Source organism: Carassius carassius, chromosome 41 (genome assembly GCF_963082965.1).
Source record: "Carassius carassius chromosome 41, fCarCar2.1, whole genome shotgun sequence".
Lineage (NCBI taxonomy): Eukaryota > Metazoa > Chordata > Actinopteri > Cypriniformes > Cyprinidae > Carassius > Carassius carassius.
In genome coordinates, this window is record NC_081795.1 from 13,113,740 (window position 1) to 13,134,741 (window position 21,002).

General features: G+C 34.7%; 3 protein-coding genes across 4 annotated transcripts in view; all 3 read left to right on the top strand.

Moving 5' to 3' along the window:
- Positions 1–911: 911 nt before the first annotated feature.
- Positions 912–4,619, top strand: LOC132123061 (L-amino-acid oxidase-like; the record flags this gene model as incomplete). Its single annotated transcript, XM_059533582.1, has 6 exons — positions 912–1,136; positions 1,823–1,932; positions 2,203–2,404; positions 2,635–2,703; positions 2,824–2,960; positions 3,522–4,619. Coding segments are annotated over 6 exons (1,509 nt in total), but the record flags the coding sequence as incomplete, so codon positions are not given.
- A 490-nt stretch (positions 4,620–5,109) lies between these two features.
- On the top strand, positions 5,110–10,831 carry LOC132122771 (succinate dehydrogenase [ubiquinone] cytochrome b small subunit B, mitochondrial). Its single transcript, XM_059533163.1, has 4 exons — positions 5,110–5,232; positions 5,717–5,827; positions 6,778–6,928; positions 9,707–10,831. Exons 1-4 carry the CDS (start codon positions 5,127–5,129, stop codon positions 9,870–9,872), a joined length of 534 nt encoding a protein of 177 aa, XP_059389146.1. The 5' UTR covers positions 5,110–5,126; the 3' UTR covers positions 9,873–10,831.
- Positions 10,832–17,004: 6,173 nt separating this feature from the next.
- LOC132122774 (sortilin-related receptor-like) overlaps positions 17,005–21,002 on the top strand; it is a 62,957-nt gene continuing 58,959 nt past the window's right edge. For both annotated transcript variants that reach the window (XM_059533167.1, XM_059533166.1), the window contains exon 1: positions 17,005–17,299. In XM_059533167.1, the coding sequence (XP_059389150.1) occupies positions 17,012–17,299 (288 nt within the window). In that variant the 5' untranslated portion in view covers positions 17,005–17,011. The remainder of the gene's footprint in view (positions 17,300–21,002) is intronic.

The window sequence follows — 21,002 nt, forward strand, 5'->3', positions numbered from 1 at the left end:
AAATTTTGCTAAATTAGCAAAATTTATTTAACGTTTAAATTCATTTTCAATTTATCTTAATTTTTTTTGTACGATCAAAATCAAAATCAAGTTCAAGATCAAAAATTCATATTAACACATGAATTGTGCCGTATTTTTTATTTGAAAAAATTAGCTACAGACATTTATTTAATTGTAAACAAGACTCAAATAGCCTACAATAAGTAGTTAAAAATACGCGGGAAAAAGGCATACCTAATATATATATATATATATATATATATATATATATATATATATGTATATATGTATATATATACATATATATATATATATATATATATATATATATATATATATATAGCTAACTAAACGATAGGCTGCTTCATCCTGCATTTAGTGATCATTTTGAGTGAGATTTTCGATTAAAAAAATTCACATTTCAAATGCTGTTTAATTATTAAAGCTTAGGTGCTGTATGTATTTTTTGACTCTACTAGATCATTAAAATACAAAAGTGTGCATAAAAAAGTGTGCGTTCTGCGCTGGGAATGTCTGTAGTTGTTTTGGGTTGTGTTACCCGCCCACTGCCAGTTTACCCACTTGTTTTTTGACTCCCCGGGTTGCCAGATGGTGGAAAACACCGCGTTTTAATTTCATTCTTCATCAAGTGCACTTGTTCCTGTTGCTGTCGTCAATCTGGCAACCTGTGTGCGTCAAGTCTGAGGAGGTGGGGCCGGGTAAAAAAAAACCCTCTCCAATATTTTGAAATTGGACTGCAATACCTAGTTTAACCTCTCGGTGTCAGTCCTACATACAGCACCTTTAAAAGGTTTTGAGTGTAGGCTTTAAGTAAAAAAAAGACATTTCAAACATAACTTCAAACAACTGATTTATTTTTACATTTTACACTGCAACATCTGTTTTCAACCGTATCTGCAGTGCTGGCACTGATCTTGGGTTTCACCTACCATGCTGGAGGAAATATGGAAGAAGATCCCCTTTTCAAATGCTTACAAGACTCTGATTATGATTACCTTCGGAAGCTAACAGAACAAGGTCTGCCTCCAGCGAAGTACCCTCAGCATGTGATAGTCATCGGAGCAGGTGCTGCTGGACTCACTGCTGCCAAGTTCCTGGAGGATGCGGGACATAAGGTCTCATAACACTATGAGCACAAAGCAACATTTAACACTAACACCATAACAGACTAATGAAAACAGGAAATACAGATAGGACAAGCTTTCTAAACACATCTAAACTAAAGGAAACAATGGCTGGTGCAAATCATGTCTCTATTAATTACAAGAGACTATTAGAGATAATTGCTTAAAGCACAAGCAATGTTTTCCTCATTTCTTCACATTTGAAAAGACTGAAAGAAGTTAGTTCCAGTTATGTATTAGTTATCTATATTGCCTGTTTAAACATTTCAGACACCAAACTGTACAGTCACATCATAGCCTTGGTTACACTTGTTTAAACCACTTCCATATGAGATGCATGATGCGGCCTAACATAATAACTTTTTGCTAGTTCCAAATGGACGCTTCCAATCTCATGACCTGGCTTTCCCCAACTTATACAGCGCATTAAGAAATCAGCCATTTTTAGGAAAAGAAAATGACAGTAATCAAGATTATATACAGTGGATGAAGCAGAGAAAATCCCTAAAAATGTTTCTTGGAGCACTGCATGATTCAATTTTATTAAAGGTCCTTTCCGTAGAATCACGTCTACTTTTTGTTTAATGTCTGTATTATAAGTCATTGTGATAATATTTCAAATAATGTAGCTCTGTTGTCGTCTGCTTTTGCCTGTTTTTTTTTTCTCTGCTCTTAAGGTGACGATTATTGAGGCAAGTGACCGCATAGGTGGAAGAATTCTAACACATAGGGATGAAGAGGGCTGGTATGCAGAACTTGGTGCCATGAGGATCCCAAGTTTCCACAGGTAAATTCTTTTTAATCTCTATTCATGAGAGTCAACTTCTATTTCATGTTCACCTCATGTAACTTTCTGAGGGTAGACAGTACAGTAATATGTGTGAAACTGTGTATTACAGCTAGATTAACATGCAGCAATTTACTTGATAGAGTCTTTCACAATGAATAACATTAGTCAGATAAGAGGAAATCCAAAATGTGAAACTGACATAATCAAAGACGGTGAATCTGCAGGCCACAACTTAATCAACTTGTTGTCCATGATATCACTTTCAAGCATTCTCATGACTTTTGCAACAAAGCTGGGCCTGCCGTTTGGACCCTTTAAACAGGACGACGACAACACTTATTATTTCATAAATGGATTTCGCTATAAAACCTACACTGTAAAGCAGAATCCAGATGTTCTGAACTACCCTGTGTATGACTGGGAGAAGGGCAAAAGTGCCAGAGAACTGTTTGACAAGGCTTTGGGCAAGGTGAGTGGAAAACATTCTGTGTATTCAAAAACACGTGTATCTGGCCAGCCAAATGTTTATTTAAAGGGAGAATGAATGAGGTTTATTAATCATTTTTCTGGTAAAATTAATGAAGTGTATTCAGAATAATTAAATATTGTAAAACAATGGATATTTTCCCACTCATCTTGCTTTTATTGTTTATTTGCTAATATATTTTATTGTTCCTTTCTTTCTTGGATCTTTGTTAGTTAAAAGATGATCTGCAGAGAATGGGCTGTGAGAAGATGTTAAACAAATATGATTCATACTCAGTTAAGGTAAAACATCTGTAATATCTCATCAGATTTAATTAGCATTTACAATAGCTTAAAAATATATGGGTTAGTTTAAATATGAGTACTAATGGCAGGATGTCTCTAAATCCAATCTGTTAACAGGAGTATTTAGTGAACGTGGGAAATTTGAGCAGAGGGGCTTTGCGGATGATTGGTGATATCCTGAATGAGAACAGCTTCTTCTACACGGCCCTCACTGAGATGCTCTACATCCAGTGTGATATAAGTGACAATGAAACGTAAGTTATTATGGTTAACTAAAATTAATGTCCACTATAGGCTATCATTCAAATTTCGTTTTTCTTGTACACTCACCAAGGCTGCATTTATTTGATCAAAATACAGTAAAAACACTAATATTGTGAAGTATTATTGCAATTGAAAATAAATATTTTCTATTTGGATATATTTCAAAATCTAATTTATGTCTGTGATGGCCAAGCTGAATTTTCAGCATCATTACAGTCTTCAGTGTCACATGATCCTTCAGAAATCATTCTAATATGCTGATTTAGTGCTCAAGAACCATTCAGTATTGAAAACAGCTATGCTGCTGAATTTTTTTTTTTTTCGTGGAAATCATGACACTTTTTTTTTTTTCAGGATTTTTTTTTCCAGGATTTTTCAGCATGTCTTTACTGTTGTTTTTAATCAATTGAATGCATCCTTTCTAATATGAAAGTATTCATTTCTTTAAAGCAAACATCAGACTCCAGACTGGTAGTACATGTATATATCAGCTAGAAAATCAAAATGGTTTCAAACATATTAAAAATGTCTACATCAATAATCTTTTTCAGGTATTATGAATTTGAAGATGGCTTTGAATCATTCCCTAAAGCGTTCTACACTGTGCTAAATGGCACAATTCTTAAGAACTCAAAAGTCCAGGCCATCAGTCAAATGCAGGACAACGTGACAGTTTTGTACGAAGACAGGCGTAACCACGGCACCCTGACAAGCATTACTGCTGATTATGTGTTGGTGACGGCCACAGCCAAAGCAACGCTCCTCATTGACTTTAAACCTCCTCTGTCGGCTGAAAAGATGGAAGCACTGCGAGCGCTGCACTATTCCAGCTCCACAAAAGTAGTGCTGAGTTTCAGCAAAAAGTTCTGGAAGGATGATGGCATTCAGGGAGGGAAAAGCATCACAGATCTGCCATCACGTTTCATTCACTACCCAAGTCATAATTTCTCTGGTATATCAGGCGGGGCTGTGTTGGCTTCTTACACCTCCTCTGATGATGCTGCATTTCTACAGACTATCAATGAAGAGGACTTGAAGGATCTGGTGTTGAGTGACCTGGTGAAGATCCATGGAGAACACATCCGCCAGCTCTACACCGGGGGTGTTGTGAAAAAGTGGGGAATGGATCCTTACAGCCACGGCGCCTTTGCCATCTTCACTCCATTCCAGATGAGAGACTATAGTATGTCTATAGTCCAGAACGAGGGGAGGATTTACTTTGCAGGAGAGCACACGGCCAGACCTCATGGCTGGATTGAAACCGCCATGAAATCTGCTCTGAGAGCTTCAGATAAAATAAATAACAATGCAAAGTAAAAAACAAATCATGATCAACCATCAACTTTGCCAGACTTTATTTAAAAAATAAAAAAAATGGATTGTGGTTGGCATTTTGGAAGTGTTTGATATTTTATTAAATAGTATGTGAATATACTATCAGGGATCTTCTAAGCACTTTTGCAAGAATATTGATGTTCAATACAATACAATGTAGCCTATTATTATTCATTATTCTGAATTGCTAACTGTCAACATATTATGTAACAATGCACCTAAACTACAAAAAGGACAATTATTCAGTTTTTTTAATTTAATTAAATTTAATTATTTAAGATTACTGAAATTGTATTACATTATTGATAATTCTGGTACTGGTACTGTCTATGATTTACACAGCCACTTTTATTATTAACAGCATTAATAATATCTATTTTCTTCAACTGAAATGAAATTGTATAACCTCTGTTATACATTTACAAGTTAAGTAAATTGTAAGAAATTTTAAAATGTTACATAGATTAATAATATTCGGTATTTGTTAAAAAATATTTTGTCTTTTTATTATATACTAAACAATTTGTAAAACATAAATTAAGGAAAAAATAATTATGAATCATCCTCTGTTTCTATAAAATAAGTCTGAATAAACAAAACGATGGGTTTTTTCTTTTTCTTCAGTTTCACCGTGTCTGTGACCGATTATTACTGAGCTTTAATTACTGATTTTTGCACTGTTTAAATTGGTACTGCCTTGAATTATTGTTTTGGAATAAATGTAAAGATGCTTAAAACAACTTGATGAGAGTTGCTCTATTACAAGTATTTAAGTATTCTGGTATATGTAAATAACTGAATCGATTATTAGTATATTTTACATGGCAGCATTAGAACATCCGGGTGATTCCAGTGTCCTTGTGTTGATGGTGAGAATCATGGCGGCTCTCGTCAGGATAAGTTCTGTTTGCTGCAGAGGTATCAGTCGTAAGTTTGAGTGTTTTTCCTGCTTTTGTTGTCAGATCCTCATTCTGCATCACACTTGTTTAGCTTCAAGGTCATATGTAAATATATATGTAATAATTCTGAAGTGACGTTTAATGTTAATCGCAGCATGCGTAACTTAGTCGTGCAGATTGCTAGCATGCTAACTTAACCCTGTCAAACATTTCTCAGCTCTCTCTTTTCTCTTTCTCTGAATTAACCAGCTCTTTATATTTACGTAAAATTGTTGGTTAACGCAATAACATACACAGTAAAAACTGAGACTAGAAGATGACAGGCTTTTTATTAGTGTGTAAAAAGTCAGTTAATTGTTATTATGTGGGGTGGTTTTAAACGATTTGTCCTTTCTAAGCATTGTATGAACATTATCACTGACCTCATTCGTTACATATGAACGTCAAATTAGGACATATACTTGAAATGTTAATTCTGAATAATTCTGTAATGTTCTTGTCACCTTCCACAGCTCTGTTGTTTCGTTCTTCCTCCCTCATCAGACCTTTGGCTGTACAGAAGAAGGATCGAGACTGTCCATACTTGATATCAGCTAAGATACATGCTACTCCATCCAGTTATGGTTCGTGATTTACATTGTGTGCTTTTTATGTAACATTGTAAATTAAAGCACTATTCGGACGGGACTATTTTTCTAAATTACGTTTGAGTTTCGATTCTTACCACCTGACGTCTGCGATTTTCTAACACGAGACTAACATCTCCGTGTTTATTACAGAGGTGGGAGGGTCTGATTTGTGCATCTGGGCGTCACAGAGATCACGCGCTCTGTATGCGTGCTTTGCATTCATTCAGAATGATTGCCATTAGTATTATTACACAATAAGTACTAAATGGCATAAATGAACGTGAGTAATCTTACCTGATGCTGATATTACAATAGCCGGTATTAACAGTTTACGCGATCTTGCTCTTGATTTTATAATTTTTAATTATTATTTCTTTGCCGGTAAGCAAATATATCAAACATGCGCGCGAAAGAGCATCTACGGTAATTCACGTTGGCCAAAACACACAAGGAAACGCGTTGTGAAATAAAATATCACCGGCAATCACAGACATTCGCATTCGGACGGGATTAGTTTTCTCAGAGGATCACTGAGTTTGCTGAAAAACAGTAGGTAATTTGCTCTGGAATTATCACAAAGGTTGTGTGAGAAAAACACAGACGTGGCAGATTCGGACGGGATCAAAATCACCAGGTACGTCTGTGAAACACATATTTCTCTAACGACCCCCTGTAAAACTAGTCCCGTCCGAATAGGGCTTAAGGCAAGAGTTTTTAATCTTTTCCTGTAATTTTTCTTATCCTGATATACAGGTGCTGGTCATATAATTAGAATATCATCAAAAAGTAGATTTTACTAATTCCATTCAGAAAGTGAAACTTGTATATTATATTCATTCATTACACAGAGACTGATATATTTTAAATGTTTATTTCTTTTAATTTTGATGATTATAACTGACAACAAATATTTTTTTTATATATTTATATATATGTATATATAGCGGGCTCTGGGTCCAAAGCTGCTTCCCTGCACTGGACAGGAGAGCGTATCCTGAGCATAGCTCTTCTGGGCTTGGCACCTGTTGCGTACTATTACCCTGGCCCTGCTGTTGACTACTCTTTAGCAGCAGCACTTACTCTACATGGTCACTGGTAAGGCAGTGTTGTATAATTGATGCTTGACATTTTCAAAATGAAATTTTCCTTTGCTGTTCTTTTTTTTTCCTCTTGTGAGTAAATGTTACCGCTAGGGGTGTGCTATATATATTGTCTGCAATATCGGAATTGTTTTTAACGATGTGCGATTTGACATAGAGTATATTACAAAAACCAAACAAAACACACCTACATAGTGCACGCAGACGTGATGAAGTCTAGTAGGTTAGACTAGTGTGCGTGTGCATTTAGAGTGTGTTCTTTCGTTCCATGATTCCGTTTATTAAAATACATTTTGAAGATATGGGGGCAGAAAGTGTGTGTGTGTGTGTGTGTGTATATATATATATATATATATATATATATATATATATTAGGGGTGGGACGATACATGTATTCGTACCAAACAGTCACAGTATGGGCATCTCGGTACAGTGCACAGAGACCTTACAACGAATACAGGGATTTCACCCCCAATCCAGAAGGGGGTGCCCGCTGCATGCAGCGCTGTTTGATAACCAGACGCCAGCAGAAGAACATCGAATCTCTTGAATTGCGCACTTGAAAACAAAGCCCACTAGACAGTGACCATGTGCATGCGTCTGAATGCATTTTTCAGACTGGCAAAAGAGTGTACTTTAAACAGGGTTTCTGCAGGGTCACATGTTTTTACATGTTTTACATTAAATCTGATCTAGTGGATCGATAAGAAGACAATACATTATAAAAATCTAAACATCGGGGTTTGCAATATGTATGGTCGGCGATATTATAATTGTACTTTTAATGATGTGTGATTTGACATTATCAGTATATTGTGAAAAGCAAACACAAATCACACCTACAGAGTGCACGCATACATTAGTTGATGAGGTTTACTAGGCTAGACTAGTGCACGTTCACGCATTTAGAGTGAGTTCTTTCATTGCATGCATCAATCAGTCTATTAAAATGCATTTAGAATTATTACATAATTTGAAGATAGGGGGCAGAAAATGTATATTTATATAATTTCATATAGTTAATATCACATGAAGAGTAACGTTTCTTTCTCCAAAAGCCAGCATGATTACAAATGTGATATTGATTTTATACAACATTAAAATAAAAATATAGTAAATATATTAAGATTACATTTTAGACCCCATATTTCCTGTTTTTGCTCTCTTTCTCCAACAGAAAAATAATTTCAATCACAGCCACAGCACTGTTTTGCGTCTCTGAGCAACAGGATGCAGTTTTGATCTCGAATGAATCAACCGTTTAAATAATTCGGTTTAGTCGTAATGACTCGCTTATTAACAAAGACTTACTGCCGCTTACTGGTGGTTTTAATTTCACATTTAAGGTATCTTTCCTTTTTTTTTAAAAAATAATTTCAACTTTAATATTTTGTTTAAAATATCAAAACATTATTCATGCATTTGTAACTGCAGGTTAAGGTATTCCATGTCCGTCTGAGCTGCAACAGTGTGTAAATGCTTGTAAATGACACTTCTAATGCAGCTTCTGTGTTTCCTCTGCACTGCAAAGATAAATTCTGTTGATGCTGATTTAATTTGCTTGGTAACAACCCAAATGCAAGAATCTGACTTAAAAGATGGTGCACACTTTTAGAAAAATGACTTAAAGGTAAAAATGCTCATAAAACTTGATGGAAATGATTAACTTCTATTACTGCTGTGAACTGACCACACAGAATATGAAGCATATAAAAAAATCCAGGAGTCAGCTGTCCACGGTAGTCCTTCAGATATCAGTACAATACCACACTCAGCAAAATATCATCTAATTATTGTTATCGATAAAATCCCAGAATATTTTGGAGAGATCTATCAATATCGCATACCCCTAGTGTATTTAATTGATAATAATTTATTGATAATAATTGTTTAAATTAATATATTAATACCTTTGACTTTTTAAAGGCTGAAATGTAAATTTAGATGAGTTAGTTTTTTTTCATTGGAACAGATTTTAAGAAATTTAGTATTGCATTGATTGCTCACCAATGGATCTTCTGCAGTGAATGGGTGCCATCAGAATGAGAGTTCAAACAGCTTATTAAAAATATCCCAATAATCCACATATAGACTCCAGTCTTTCAATTAACATCTTGTGAAGTGAAAAAACTGCTTGTTTGTATTTAACAAATCCGTTGTTAAGACATTTTAACTTTGAACTGTCATCTCTGGACACAATGCGAGTCCATAATCCATAAAAAAGCTTCCTCCAGTGAAAAAGTACAACCCCTTGTTGTCCTCTCACATCAAAATCCAATTACATATTTGTTTAAAATGGTTTTCTCTTGTAAATAGTTCTTGATCTGTGCATATTTTTATCCTGATTCAGGCGAGACTGCTTTTTCACTAGATGAAACAATATTATGAATAGAAGACTTGTTTTTTGGCCAGAATCGACCGTTAAAATATTCTTCTTAATGAATTCATTACAAACAAACTTTTTACTTCACAAGATATGAATTAATGGACTGGAGTCCTGGATTATTGTGATGTTTTAATCAGCTGCTTGGACTCTCATTCTGACGGCACCCATTCACTGCAGAGGATCAATCGATGGAACAAGTAATTTAATTCTACATTTCTCCAAAACTGTTGCTATATACAAGATACAAGCTCATCTTATAACTTTGATGGCACAAGAGTGAGTAAACTTTAAACAAATGTTCACTTTTGGTTGAACTATTTCCTGTAACATCAATATCCATAACAGTTATTACTTGAAAAGGGCATTGCATTCTATTGTGTTTTCTAGGGGTCTTGGGCAAATTGTAACAGATTATGTTCACGGAAACTTTAAAATCAAGATGGCTAATGCTGGCCTCTTCCTTCTGTCAACCGTCACCTTCGCTGGCCTGTGCTACTTCAACTACCATGACGTGGGGATTTGCAAAGCTGTGGCCCTCTTGTGGAGTAAATGACTGAAATGAGATGAAGGTGCTGTGGGATCCGCTTTCGGCATCGGAGTTCCAGTTTATTCTATACAATTGTGATGTGTTAATTCTATAAATATATAATTTTTGGCAACAATCTGTTGATTTGCAGGTGTTTTTAATTGTTAATGTTGTCAGTTTTTTCAGAACATGCTCTGCTTTTGTTTAAGAAGGAAATCTCTGCATGTGGTCCACTCTCTTGTCGGTCAAATCAATGTTTTTGATGCAGCAAACACAACTAATTATTGTGGCTACAATATGCTGGTCACTGTATTTTAAAATCATTACACCAACAATATTACATTTTTGCATGAAAATGATCAGGAAATAAATGTTTTGGTCATATTTATTGCATAATATCTTTTTGTCAGCCATTATCTGATGTGTTACATAATAATATCTTGAGTTGGTTGTGTCATCACAGCATATGCAGAATTAACTTTACACAGGTATTGTAACATGCACCTTCATAGTCCTTCATTAATGACCACAACATCTGGAGAATTGTCACATTGTATTTCTGTGTCACACTTTTCATGGCTGTATTTCTGCTCAAGTTAGTAATCATTCATGAAAGGAAATTTGTAATTGGATGTGCTTTGCACAAAAAAAAAAACCTATCATTTTAAATTTCTTAGATGTAATTTAATAAAACTGAGCTTGTGTGGGTAATGATGTAAATAGTATCTAAATGACAAAATGTGTGTTTTGGATCTAAGGGTTTCTACAGATATTTTTCCTGATTGACTTTGATGGGAATACATTTTGGACAAAGATTTTGCAAGTCCTGTTGTAATGTTCTTGCACACGTCTGAAAACAACATTGAGTCTGTCTGTTTAAAGTGCTATGGACATTTGTGTAATAAATCTGTATGACTAGATTTCTATGCAGATCGAAACTTTAGGTAAAACTGTGCACTTAAGAATAAAGTCAGTTTTTTGTATTATATTGATTTTTTGGAGTGAGCAGGATTTTTCACTGTACTGTTACAGTGGGCAAAAGATTAAATACCTGAATGTGCATCGTTAAATTCTCCAGTTTTACCAAGTATTGAGTTTAATGTCATTTCAAGGGCTTCAGCGGTCATTAGTAAGTAGCCAGTAAGTATATTTCAACTTTAAAGAAAAACTAAACTATGTTCTATAAAAATGTGTTCTCTAAAACTAGCTGATAATCACAGTATTCAGATTAAACAACAGTTTTGTTTTGATATACTTTTTATTAACACTAGATGGAGTCCAAGATTGCTCAAACAATATTATGCAAGAAAATTTAATTTAGTTTGCAGGTGAAGCACATGATAATTACAACCACAAATAGGTATAACCTATAAAGATGCATTTATAAAAAAATAAATGAAATAAAGTCCAGTGCAAACAGTCATAGAGTGCAGATTTGGTAATCATTGATGAGCTCACAAGTGCATGACGATTATCACGATTGAAAAACAGTATCTGTAAGTAATCCTTTCAAATGCTGTTTGATTATTGTTTGACATTTCAGATATTAGCTAAATAAAAATATCCATGATCAGTATTTGCGGTTAAAAAATCCTGTGGGTAACTTTTTTTTTTTAATCAAAATGATTAACCTATTTTGTGGTGAGGTGATTTAAGAGAAAACTAAGTTAAGCTTTTGAGTTCTATGCCTGATCTGAATGTGCTACTTACATGGTGCATGTAAAAGAGTCAGTCAACAGTCACATGCTTTACTGTCTGTAAAAGCCATGGATATGTCCTCAGGGGAGATATATTTTATGCCAGCTGCTGCGCTTTTATGAACTTAAAGAGCTTGTGTATGCAGTTATAACACCAAATGCTTCATGTGGAAATTATTATTATTTTGGATAACTTCAATGGAAATTCCCACATGGAGAATTAAATTCATGCTGCTTTTGTTCAGAAGGTCAATACATTGTTTATAGTTTCATACTCTTCCATTTATTTAAGAATCTACTGTATTTCTGCAATAGTTGCAGAGTTGCTGGTAAAGAGGTCAAATGCCCTTTTGGAGACATGCTCTGCACTCAAAGGTATATTGCTGGACTGATTGAAGGTTGGAAGTGAATGTTAGCAGCTCAGATTGGGATGGATAAGCTTTCAGTAACCTCCATGTTACAATGTTCTGTTTGGACAATATCACAAAATCAGTAGCTGATATAACTTAATAACCATATAGCTTCACTCTAAAAAATGCTGGGTTTTTTCAACAACTTGGATCATACAGTAAATTAATAAAAAACTAAAGCTGCGAACATTAGACAAGCTGCTCAACCTCAAACAATCAAACCTCTTCTAAATGGGATAGCCTGTGACTTGTTGAACCACTGTTTTCTATGAGACCTAGATCAGCCTGGTTTTTCACAATAAATGTGTTTTTAATGGAAATTCCCAGAAAGAATATTCTCTTTTTTTTTTTTTTTTTTACAATAAACTTTGAATAAAGGATTTGATCAAGCTCAAAAGGGAAACATATTCTGCATAAACCGAAAGTCTCTTTTAGGACCATTAAGATTTCTTGCATAGATTTTTGCATTCATTACAAATTAGCATATTGTTCACATTATATAAACGGGAGGAAATACATGTATTACTACATGAAATACATGGAGTACTACATGGTGCATTTTCTTTATGGGTTTGAGATGGAATTTGAACCAAACATTCCTCATCAGGCCCATGCATAATGCATTTTATTGACTAATCTCAACAGACAAGAATAAGGTTGGTTTATGTGGATACATTTTTGTCTAATTTATCTACATGCTTTAATATCATATATTATAAATGATTGTCCATGTGTATTTGTACAGGTGTTTTGCAACATGAAGATATCCATGGTGATGATCGCCATGAATATGGAGGTCTGGAATTCCCACACATCAACTATCTGTGATTCCAACACCCATTGTTACTCATACGAATGTGGCTTCAGACACCTAATTGGAGACTCCCTCATTAAAATAACCCTACAAGGCAAACAAATAAAGGTTATTTAGAAGTATTAAGTTAATACATGCTGAAATTGTGTCAGTGACTTTTAATGTTTAGTCATTTAAACTAATATTTCAACTTGTGACAAGTGTGGATACATGCGGGCATGTGTCCCTCAGAACCGATCTTTGTCTCATCACCTGGTGCTGTAGAAGAGGATGATGGAGGCATTCGGTCCATGGTCATCACCTAATGAGTATTAATGACTAATGAGCAACTGTCCCTCTAGGACAAGAGCACCTTCATTCTGGTGCTGGATGCAAAAATTTGAAGAATTGGCCAGGGCTGAGGTACCTATCAGCGTTCCATATGGATTCCATGGGACTTTTCAAAATAGACACTGAGAAACTCTTTTAAAGAGCCCAAATGTTTAGCAAGATGATCAAACTGTCACTGAATAACCTACTTTTCCTTTTGTACTTGTGTTGGTTTCTCTCTTGAATTAATAACTTGTATTGTATAATATAAATAAGTTTAATGTCTGCTAAAAGAATAAGAATTTATTAAAATAACAAATATTTATACAGTTGTTCACTACAGATTGTTGCTGTCGCCACGTCAGCTTTATTTCAGCATAACACCTATTTTTCTCTTATTGTAAAGTATAATTATATAACTTGTAAAGAGCAATATGAACATGTATAATCAACATTTTAACAATATCTTATGAACTAATGCTTGTAGAGCAAGTGAGATGCATTATGTGAACCAATTAACACCACTGAAAAGAACTGAACCTATCCTTGTAGTTTGTCAGAAATCAGAGCCAAAGATCGTCTCAGGTGTTCCTTCTTCTCTTTAAGATGAGATTCCAAGCTCCTGGCATCAGTGAGTATATCCTCCAGTTCTCCGAGCTGTGAAGCATCCACAGCAGCTCTTTCCCTTAGAAGATAACATGAGAAATGAATGTTTGAGTGTAAACCTTATTGACCTATTACTGATGAGACACAGGGTAGCATGCAAATCCATCCAGTTACCTCAAGACCTCTGAGTACTTGGAAAAGAGGACACTGACCTCTCGGTTAGCCTCTAAAATGAAAAGACATACAGGAAAAATAAGTAATGCTAAAATAGCTGTCCTGAAATATTATGCAACAACCTCACATATGTTAAATAACGTGGCATAATATGGTTTGTGTGCATTTTCCTATTTGCCAAGTTCAAGGGTCTATAAAAAAGACTGGTACTCTAAAACAGTACGTCATATTTCAAGGCCTTAAGTGTACTTTAACGCATACTCTGTTGCGGCCAAATAACCACACCACAAAATGGACTGATGGCACAAAGGCTCAGTGTGCATTGTCCTACTAAATTTGGTTTCTCGTGCGCACACGAAAGTCTGTATATATATATATATATATATTTTACAAATATCTTTATAAAGGCTCTGCAATACGGTGCTAAAAATATTGTGAAAAGAAACCCCAAACACTTATAACTTACTTTTTTGCATAATGGAAAAAGTGCACTTTGAATTAATTCAGTCATGTTTGACAATCAATAAAGAATCACTAAACAGCTGCCATGAAAACACACTCCTTGTATGATAAATTTATTTTTATTAAATTCTTACATTTTGCGCCTGCTAAATAGAAGGTACAAATCCAAAAATGCCAAGATTTTCCATACTCTGCTTTCTTTTTTTCCATATTCCAAACTGCATAGGAACCCACAAGATGAAAGAGAAAACCAGGACTTGCCTTCTAATGCTATTTCAAACCCATACGACATGTCCCCAGCTGCTGATTTGAAATGCTGTGCCTTCATCATTTTAGCTGGTGATGTCTCAGAAAATGGTGCATTTTCAACCACCTATGTGTATTAGTGAGCATTAGTAAAAAAAACTACAGTTAGAAATTAGACATTTACAAGAAAACAGAAGTTATCAGCGGGCTGTTAGATTTCTTTCACTAGAGCAGATCAGTTGAGTTCATGACGAACTAAAATCCTCACCTCACGTGTTTTCGCTTGAGACCGTTTCATCTCTGTTCCTCTGACCGTCTCTTTAGTGCTCTCCAGACTGCGTTGTGTCATTACCTCCCTGAGACCCAAGAAGAAAGTGAAGTATTTCTTTAAAAGTTAATATACTACTTTAAAGTCAACAAAGCCGTCTTAAACAACAATAAAGTTAGGAAAAACACTTGGTTATTTTTTAAACGTATTTCAATAATTGAATCTTTTGTCCATGGATCTCACTTTAGGATGAAGCGTATCGACACAAAATTGTTAATGTTACACAGAGCTGACGCGTTTGACTTTTGAAACTTACATAAATCATAAGTTTCTCTGACAAAAAAAGGTTGTACGTTAATAATGAATACCAGTTGCTTCATAAACTAAAATAAATACCTGAAAATCAGTAGCCTTAGATAAACTTGTTTGCTCGGTCACCTCAGTTCAGTTCAGTTCAGTTGACCTCAATTACCAACCGGTGCTTTTCAACCGTCAATAATCGCGCGCTCACAGAAAACGCGGGCAACTGTAGCTAGGCTACAGCACTACAGCACTGGGTACAACTCTAACCTCTCCCAGAGAAAGAAGACACCACTTAATACCGATTACTCCGATGCAATTATTAGTGGTAAAATTAGAGCTATACAAAAATATAATGCCTTTACAAATTCTGACCAGCAGATGGGGTTTTTGGACAACTATGAGCTCAAAAACACTAAAACAGGTGATGAGCTCACTAGGTGATGAAAAGACCCTGCAAAATATAATAACAGCGGGGTGTTGTGGAGGTATCTTGTTTGATGTAAACCTTAAGTATTGACCGAAATCGACTTTCTGACCCTTTATATCTGGATGCAAATCCATTTTTAATAACGCAATAGCAATGTTTCGAGTTTATAGCAATATGTTTGTTTTTAAACAACTGTTTAATAAAAGTCTAAATGTTACCCATATTTGTAGAACCAATTATGGCCTTTATGTAGCTTTAAACTGTTTTTCAGTTTTGATCCAAACATATTTTACTACAACAAAAACATTCTTTGCTATTTTTACATGTAAAATAGATCCTTTTTTTCTACACTAACAATTTATTTTAATATATTAGTGCTATTAGTGATTATTCATGTCCTAAATAAAAAGTTTTTGTTTACATATTATGTGTGTGTACTATGTATATTCATTATGTATATATAAATCTGTATATATATATATATATATATATATATATATATATATATATATATATATATATATATATATATATATATATATATATATATATATATATATATATATATATATATATTATATATATACATATATATATACGGTATATATATTTTTATATATGTATTTATATTAATTTGTTATTTATATTATATATAAATAGGCTAAATATTTTATATATAAAGAAAGCATATTTCTCTTAAATGTATACTTGTGCGTGTGTGTGTGTGTGTGTGTGATTATAATGAATATATATATATATATATATATATATATATATATACTGGAATCAAAGCAAAGTCAAGGCAAGTCGTGGTCTAGTGGTTAGAGAGTTTAATTTCTAACCTTAAGATTGTGGGTTCAAGTCTTGGGCCAGCAATACCATGACTGAGGTGTCCTTGAGCAAGGCACCCCCAACTGCTCCCTGGGTGCTGCAGCATAAATGGCTGCCCACTGCTCTGGGTGTGTGTTCAAAGTGTGTGTGTTTACTGCTGTGTGTGTGTGCACTTTGGATGGGTTAAATGCAGAGCATGAATTCTGATTATGGGTCGCCATACTTGGCTGTATGTCATGTCACTTTTTTAATTTATTTTCCTTTCAAAAAGCAATTAAGAATTATTATTATGATTTCCTTCTATTATTATTATTTGCCAGAGATTTAGGGATGCTACTGATATAAAACTTTCTTTTTTCATTTTCATTTTTTTAAATAAACACATTTTGCTGAAAGTGAATCAACTAAATTAGTTTATTTAAATGTAGCTAAAATAAATTGATTGCAACCACTTACCATAACATTTTTTTAGTAAACACAATGAATAATTTTTTTCAGTGTGTGAAACAAAACAAAGCATCATGTGCCATCATTTGCCATCTGTATCCATGGTAATGAGTGTGACCGCGGTTGACCGCTAGAGGCGCACTGTCACACATTACATTCAACATACACAAACATGGCGTCAAGGCAGACACGCAAGATGCTGGCGCTCAGTCGCTGTGCCATATATCTGTTTTTGTTACTCGTTCCCGGCGCGATCTCCTCCACGCTTCGACTTCACCATGACCAGAGATTCATGCTACCACAGGACAGGGGTTTCTCTCTGGTGCGTGCACACCTGCAGCACGCAGAAAGTTGCGTCGTGCGTGTGGAGAGGGAAGTCAGGGAGGCTTCATCATCCGCGCATCAGCATCGCGTTCGGCGGAATGCTGCTGGATCACCCGTGCCAAAGGTTTATGGAAGGGTAAGCGAGGTTTAACTTACATTCGTTGGTTGTGATTGCATGGATAATAAGGGCAAAAAACACCCTCAAGAGTTTTCACAACCTCATAAATATTAAATTCAGTGTTCCCAATAGTTGTGTATCATTCACCTTTGGTTCGCACGCAGTCACCTAGAAGTGTAAGTTAATTGGCCTGTTTGTCAGACGAAAGGTTCTCGCTCTCCCCTTCATCTCGCAAATTATAAATATTATATATAGACATTTTTTTTCATCACTGACTTGAGTGAATGTGTCATGGAAAGGTTTCATCGTTACCTACACAATAAACAGTATCACCTTTCCCTCGTATCTGATATGACAATAAAGATATTCGATACTAAAACAACATTTTTCTTCTTAGGATGTACTGTGTAAAAAAACGCAAGTAACAATGTCCCTTTCTCTCTCCCTTTTCTCTTTCTCTTTTCATTCTCTCTCTCTCTCTATGAAGTATTGTTGAATGAGACATTATGTATTATTTTGAATCAGTTATAATTGATTTAAAGTTTTATCAAGCATACATTACCATTTTCTCTATTATTTCTGTCTTTGATGCCTTACTGAATATTCCTTCTAGAATAAGAAAAAAACATTCATTCAGTGGGTATAATAATTATTGAAAGGCATTTTATGCGACTAAAACAACAATGCTCTTTTAACACATGTTGTCATGACATGTGGGGTAACTTGTCACAATGTAACCTACCTCTAAACAGCTTTTTGTGGTTTTAACTATTTTTTTATTTCAAATTTTAAGTAAAAAAAATTTTTTTTTTGCATTTTACCTATTTATTTGGGGTTTTAACTATTTTGCATTTTACCTATATACAAATAAATAGGTAAAATGCAAAAATATAATATTTTTTTTTTTACTTAAAATTTCATAGCTGCTGAAAATGAACCCCATTCTCCCTATATATAAATATGCATATCTAAATAATGTTTGTTTTTACACGAAAGGGTTTATGCCTTGTGGCAGTCTCTTGGGAATTAGAAATGGACTCTGCTCATCTGGGTTCCTGTTAAATGTATGACAGTGTTTCTTTGTTTGTTTACAGTCAGGACGCAGCGTTGGTTACGCAAGCATTAACAAAACAGAGAGGCATAACTGGTTGCACAGTCTTGCTGGGAAAATATCCAGCTAAACCTTAACCCCACAAGTGTTTTGCTTCTAGATATTTGTTAAGTCAGGCATGCAGCAGTTCCTAGTTCTGCTTTACCACAGATCCATTGTGCCTTAGACATCTTGAAGTAGTCAAACCACTGAATTTTGTCTAAAAAACAGTCATTGCGGTATGTCCACAGACACAAGATTGTGGGTGGTAGTGTAAATACAGGTATTGTGGTTTTGGCAAGAGCTGTCTGACCTCACATTGGCTCAAACAGACTCGTCTAATGCAGCAGGTGATGTTGTGATTCAAGGTGTGTTTTGTTGTGACTCACTTGTGGCAATACAATCCAAAATTGGAGGTAGATGGTATGACTCTTGATTTGTTGAAGATTATGACTGTGAAACTAAAAACATTTGAAAAATGAATTGATCAGAATTTTAGTTATTTGCATTTTAGTTATTTGGATCATACATATACTTGTAAATATATCTGAGCGGTGACTTGCAGTATTTTTGTCAGTGATATAGTGATGTAAAAAAGAAAATTACTCAAACTGTCAAAAAAATTATAAGGAAGGTATACCATCATGTAATTTTTTTGTAATGCATATGCAGCTGCAGCAGTGGGCAGCCACTAAGATTAGACTTTCACCCCGTAGAGAGGACAGGAAATCCTCTATGAAGTGTTATTAATGTCCTGGATGTCCATTGCAGTTGCTATGAGGTACATTACCCCCTTAGATGATCCAATTAAGGTCTCCAATCTGGGCCCCCGCTTCCTTCCTTCCCTCTTTCAGACCTTTTGGTTTATGTATTGTTTTTAACAGATACTGGGAGCAGTGTTAGGTAAGATTTAACAGGCATCAATCCACTCTTTTTGTCTGTTGTGATCAAGTATCCTAGAAGAGTCCTCAGCACTGCCAGGACAAGTATATAAACAGTTTTAAAGGATCTTTTTGTTATCTTTGCAGATTTGTCGTGACACTCAATTACTCCTCAAGTTTGGAGAACTGTGACAGAGTCATTATCATAAATATTCAGTTCAGCGCCAGACCCCCAAGAGCAGCACTTGAAGGCAAATGCCTTGGCGGACTTCATAGCAATAAGTGTTTTTACTGAGAAAACAGAAAAACAAAAAAAATTTAACCAACCACTCCCCTCTATTTTTTTGTTTCAATTTGACACATTTGCTTATATATTTATTGCTTTTGGAGAGACAATTTAATGGGAAATATTTCACAGTTTGAACCGGCAGTCCTAATGAAGCAATAATTAATTCTTAGTAATATATTATACATTCAAAACAATTTTTCTTGTAAATTTAATTCATTTCATGGAGCTTTGATCTTGATGCCTTCTTTCCCCTTATATATTAAAGTACGTTAAGTAGACTTCTGGCAAACAAGTGCACTTTTGTTCTAGTATGTAAAGTATGTAATGCAGAGTCATTACCGTAGCCGGAATCTAAATGAGTTGCCTTGACATTGCCTCACCTTTCTCAGGAAAAGCATGGACTTATTTCACGATTCTCTAAGTCATGTGAAATCAGTTTTTGATCTAATTTGGTAATTACATCCATTCATCCTCATTTAATTTCTCTTTGTCCTTGTACTACTTGAAAAATGTGGTGTTTAGTTAAGACCGAATCATAGTTTTGGAAAGACTTTGTAACAGGTTACTTAGTTTTGTATGTATAACAGTTACTGCAAAAGAAATTTGCATTTAGTTCTCTTTTAGTTTTTCAGAAAACTATAGAAAATGACTGGATCGCATTAGCTTTCCTGTTCAAACATGATATTTAAGTAGCCTTACTTGCAGACTATTTTAGTTTCGTTTTCTGTGATATGAAAGTTTAAATGATGGGGGTGTAGATGTTTATGATCATTCCTTGGAATATTACTTGTCTGAACAGCCTGCCGGTTTTGTTTAGATTTTTCTGAAGTTCTCCTCTTGTATTAAGCTCAAGGTGAAACCAAATCAACACAGATGACTCATATCATTTCTATCGTTCCCCAAAGACACAATTTAAAACAAATATCAACAAGAAAATTATAGCCTAGATGAACTCAGTATTAATCTTGTCAGCAGTAATTGGTTTAAGATGATTTATTAATGCTTTATGTGAATATCAAAAGATAATGATCATTTCCTTTTTAGTATATTTACCTTGTGGCATGCTAATGGATATTCAAGTATGTTTATTACATGGTAGTATAATGGTAGTACTGTAATGGTCCCATGTAGTACTTATCCATACTGCAATAATAAAACAGGCTTTTAACTGTACTTTAAGCATTTAACTGCATAATGACTCCTCGGTTTTCCTTTGGTTAGGCCACAGTGATATTAAATGTGTGGTTCACCCAGATTTTTTTTATTTTTGAGAGGCTCGTATGGTTGGTTGCCAGAAGGGAACGGGTAGGCAAATTGTTGGCCCAAATGTTAGTGCTGCAGAGATGATGTCATGGTTTCAAGCCATGCATTTCTTACAGCGATGGGCGAAGGTGCTCTAGTGCTCGCACTTTCTCATTCTTTCCCTGCTGAATAATACATAAGAAACAGAAAAAAATAATT

What these genes read in the sequence shown, in the direction of transcription:
- LOC132122771 (XM_059533163.1), top strand. Translation starts at nt 5,127, where the DNA reads ATGGCAGCATTAGAACATCCGGGTGATTCCAGTGTCCTTGTGTTGATG. An exon ending in TTGCTGCAGAGGTATCAGTC is followed by an intron (nt 5,233 to 5,716) that starts GTAAGTTTGAGT and finishes CACCTTCCACAG; the next exon opens with CTCTGTTGTTTCGTTCTTCC. An exon ending in TGCTACTCCATCCAGTTATG is followed by an intron (nt 5,828 to 6,777) that starts GTTCGTGATTTA and finishes ATGTATATATAG; the next exon opens with CGGGCTCTGGGTCCAAAGCT.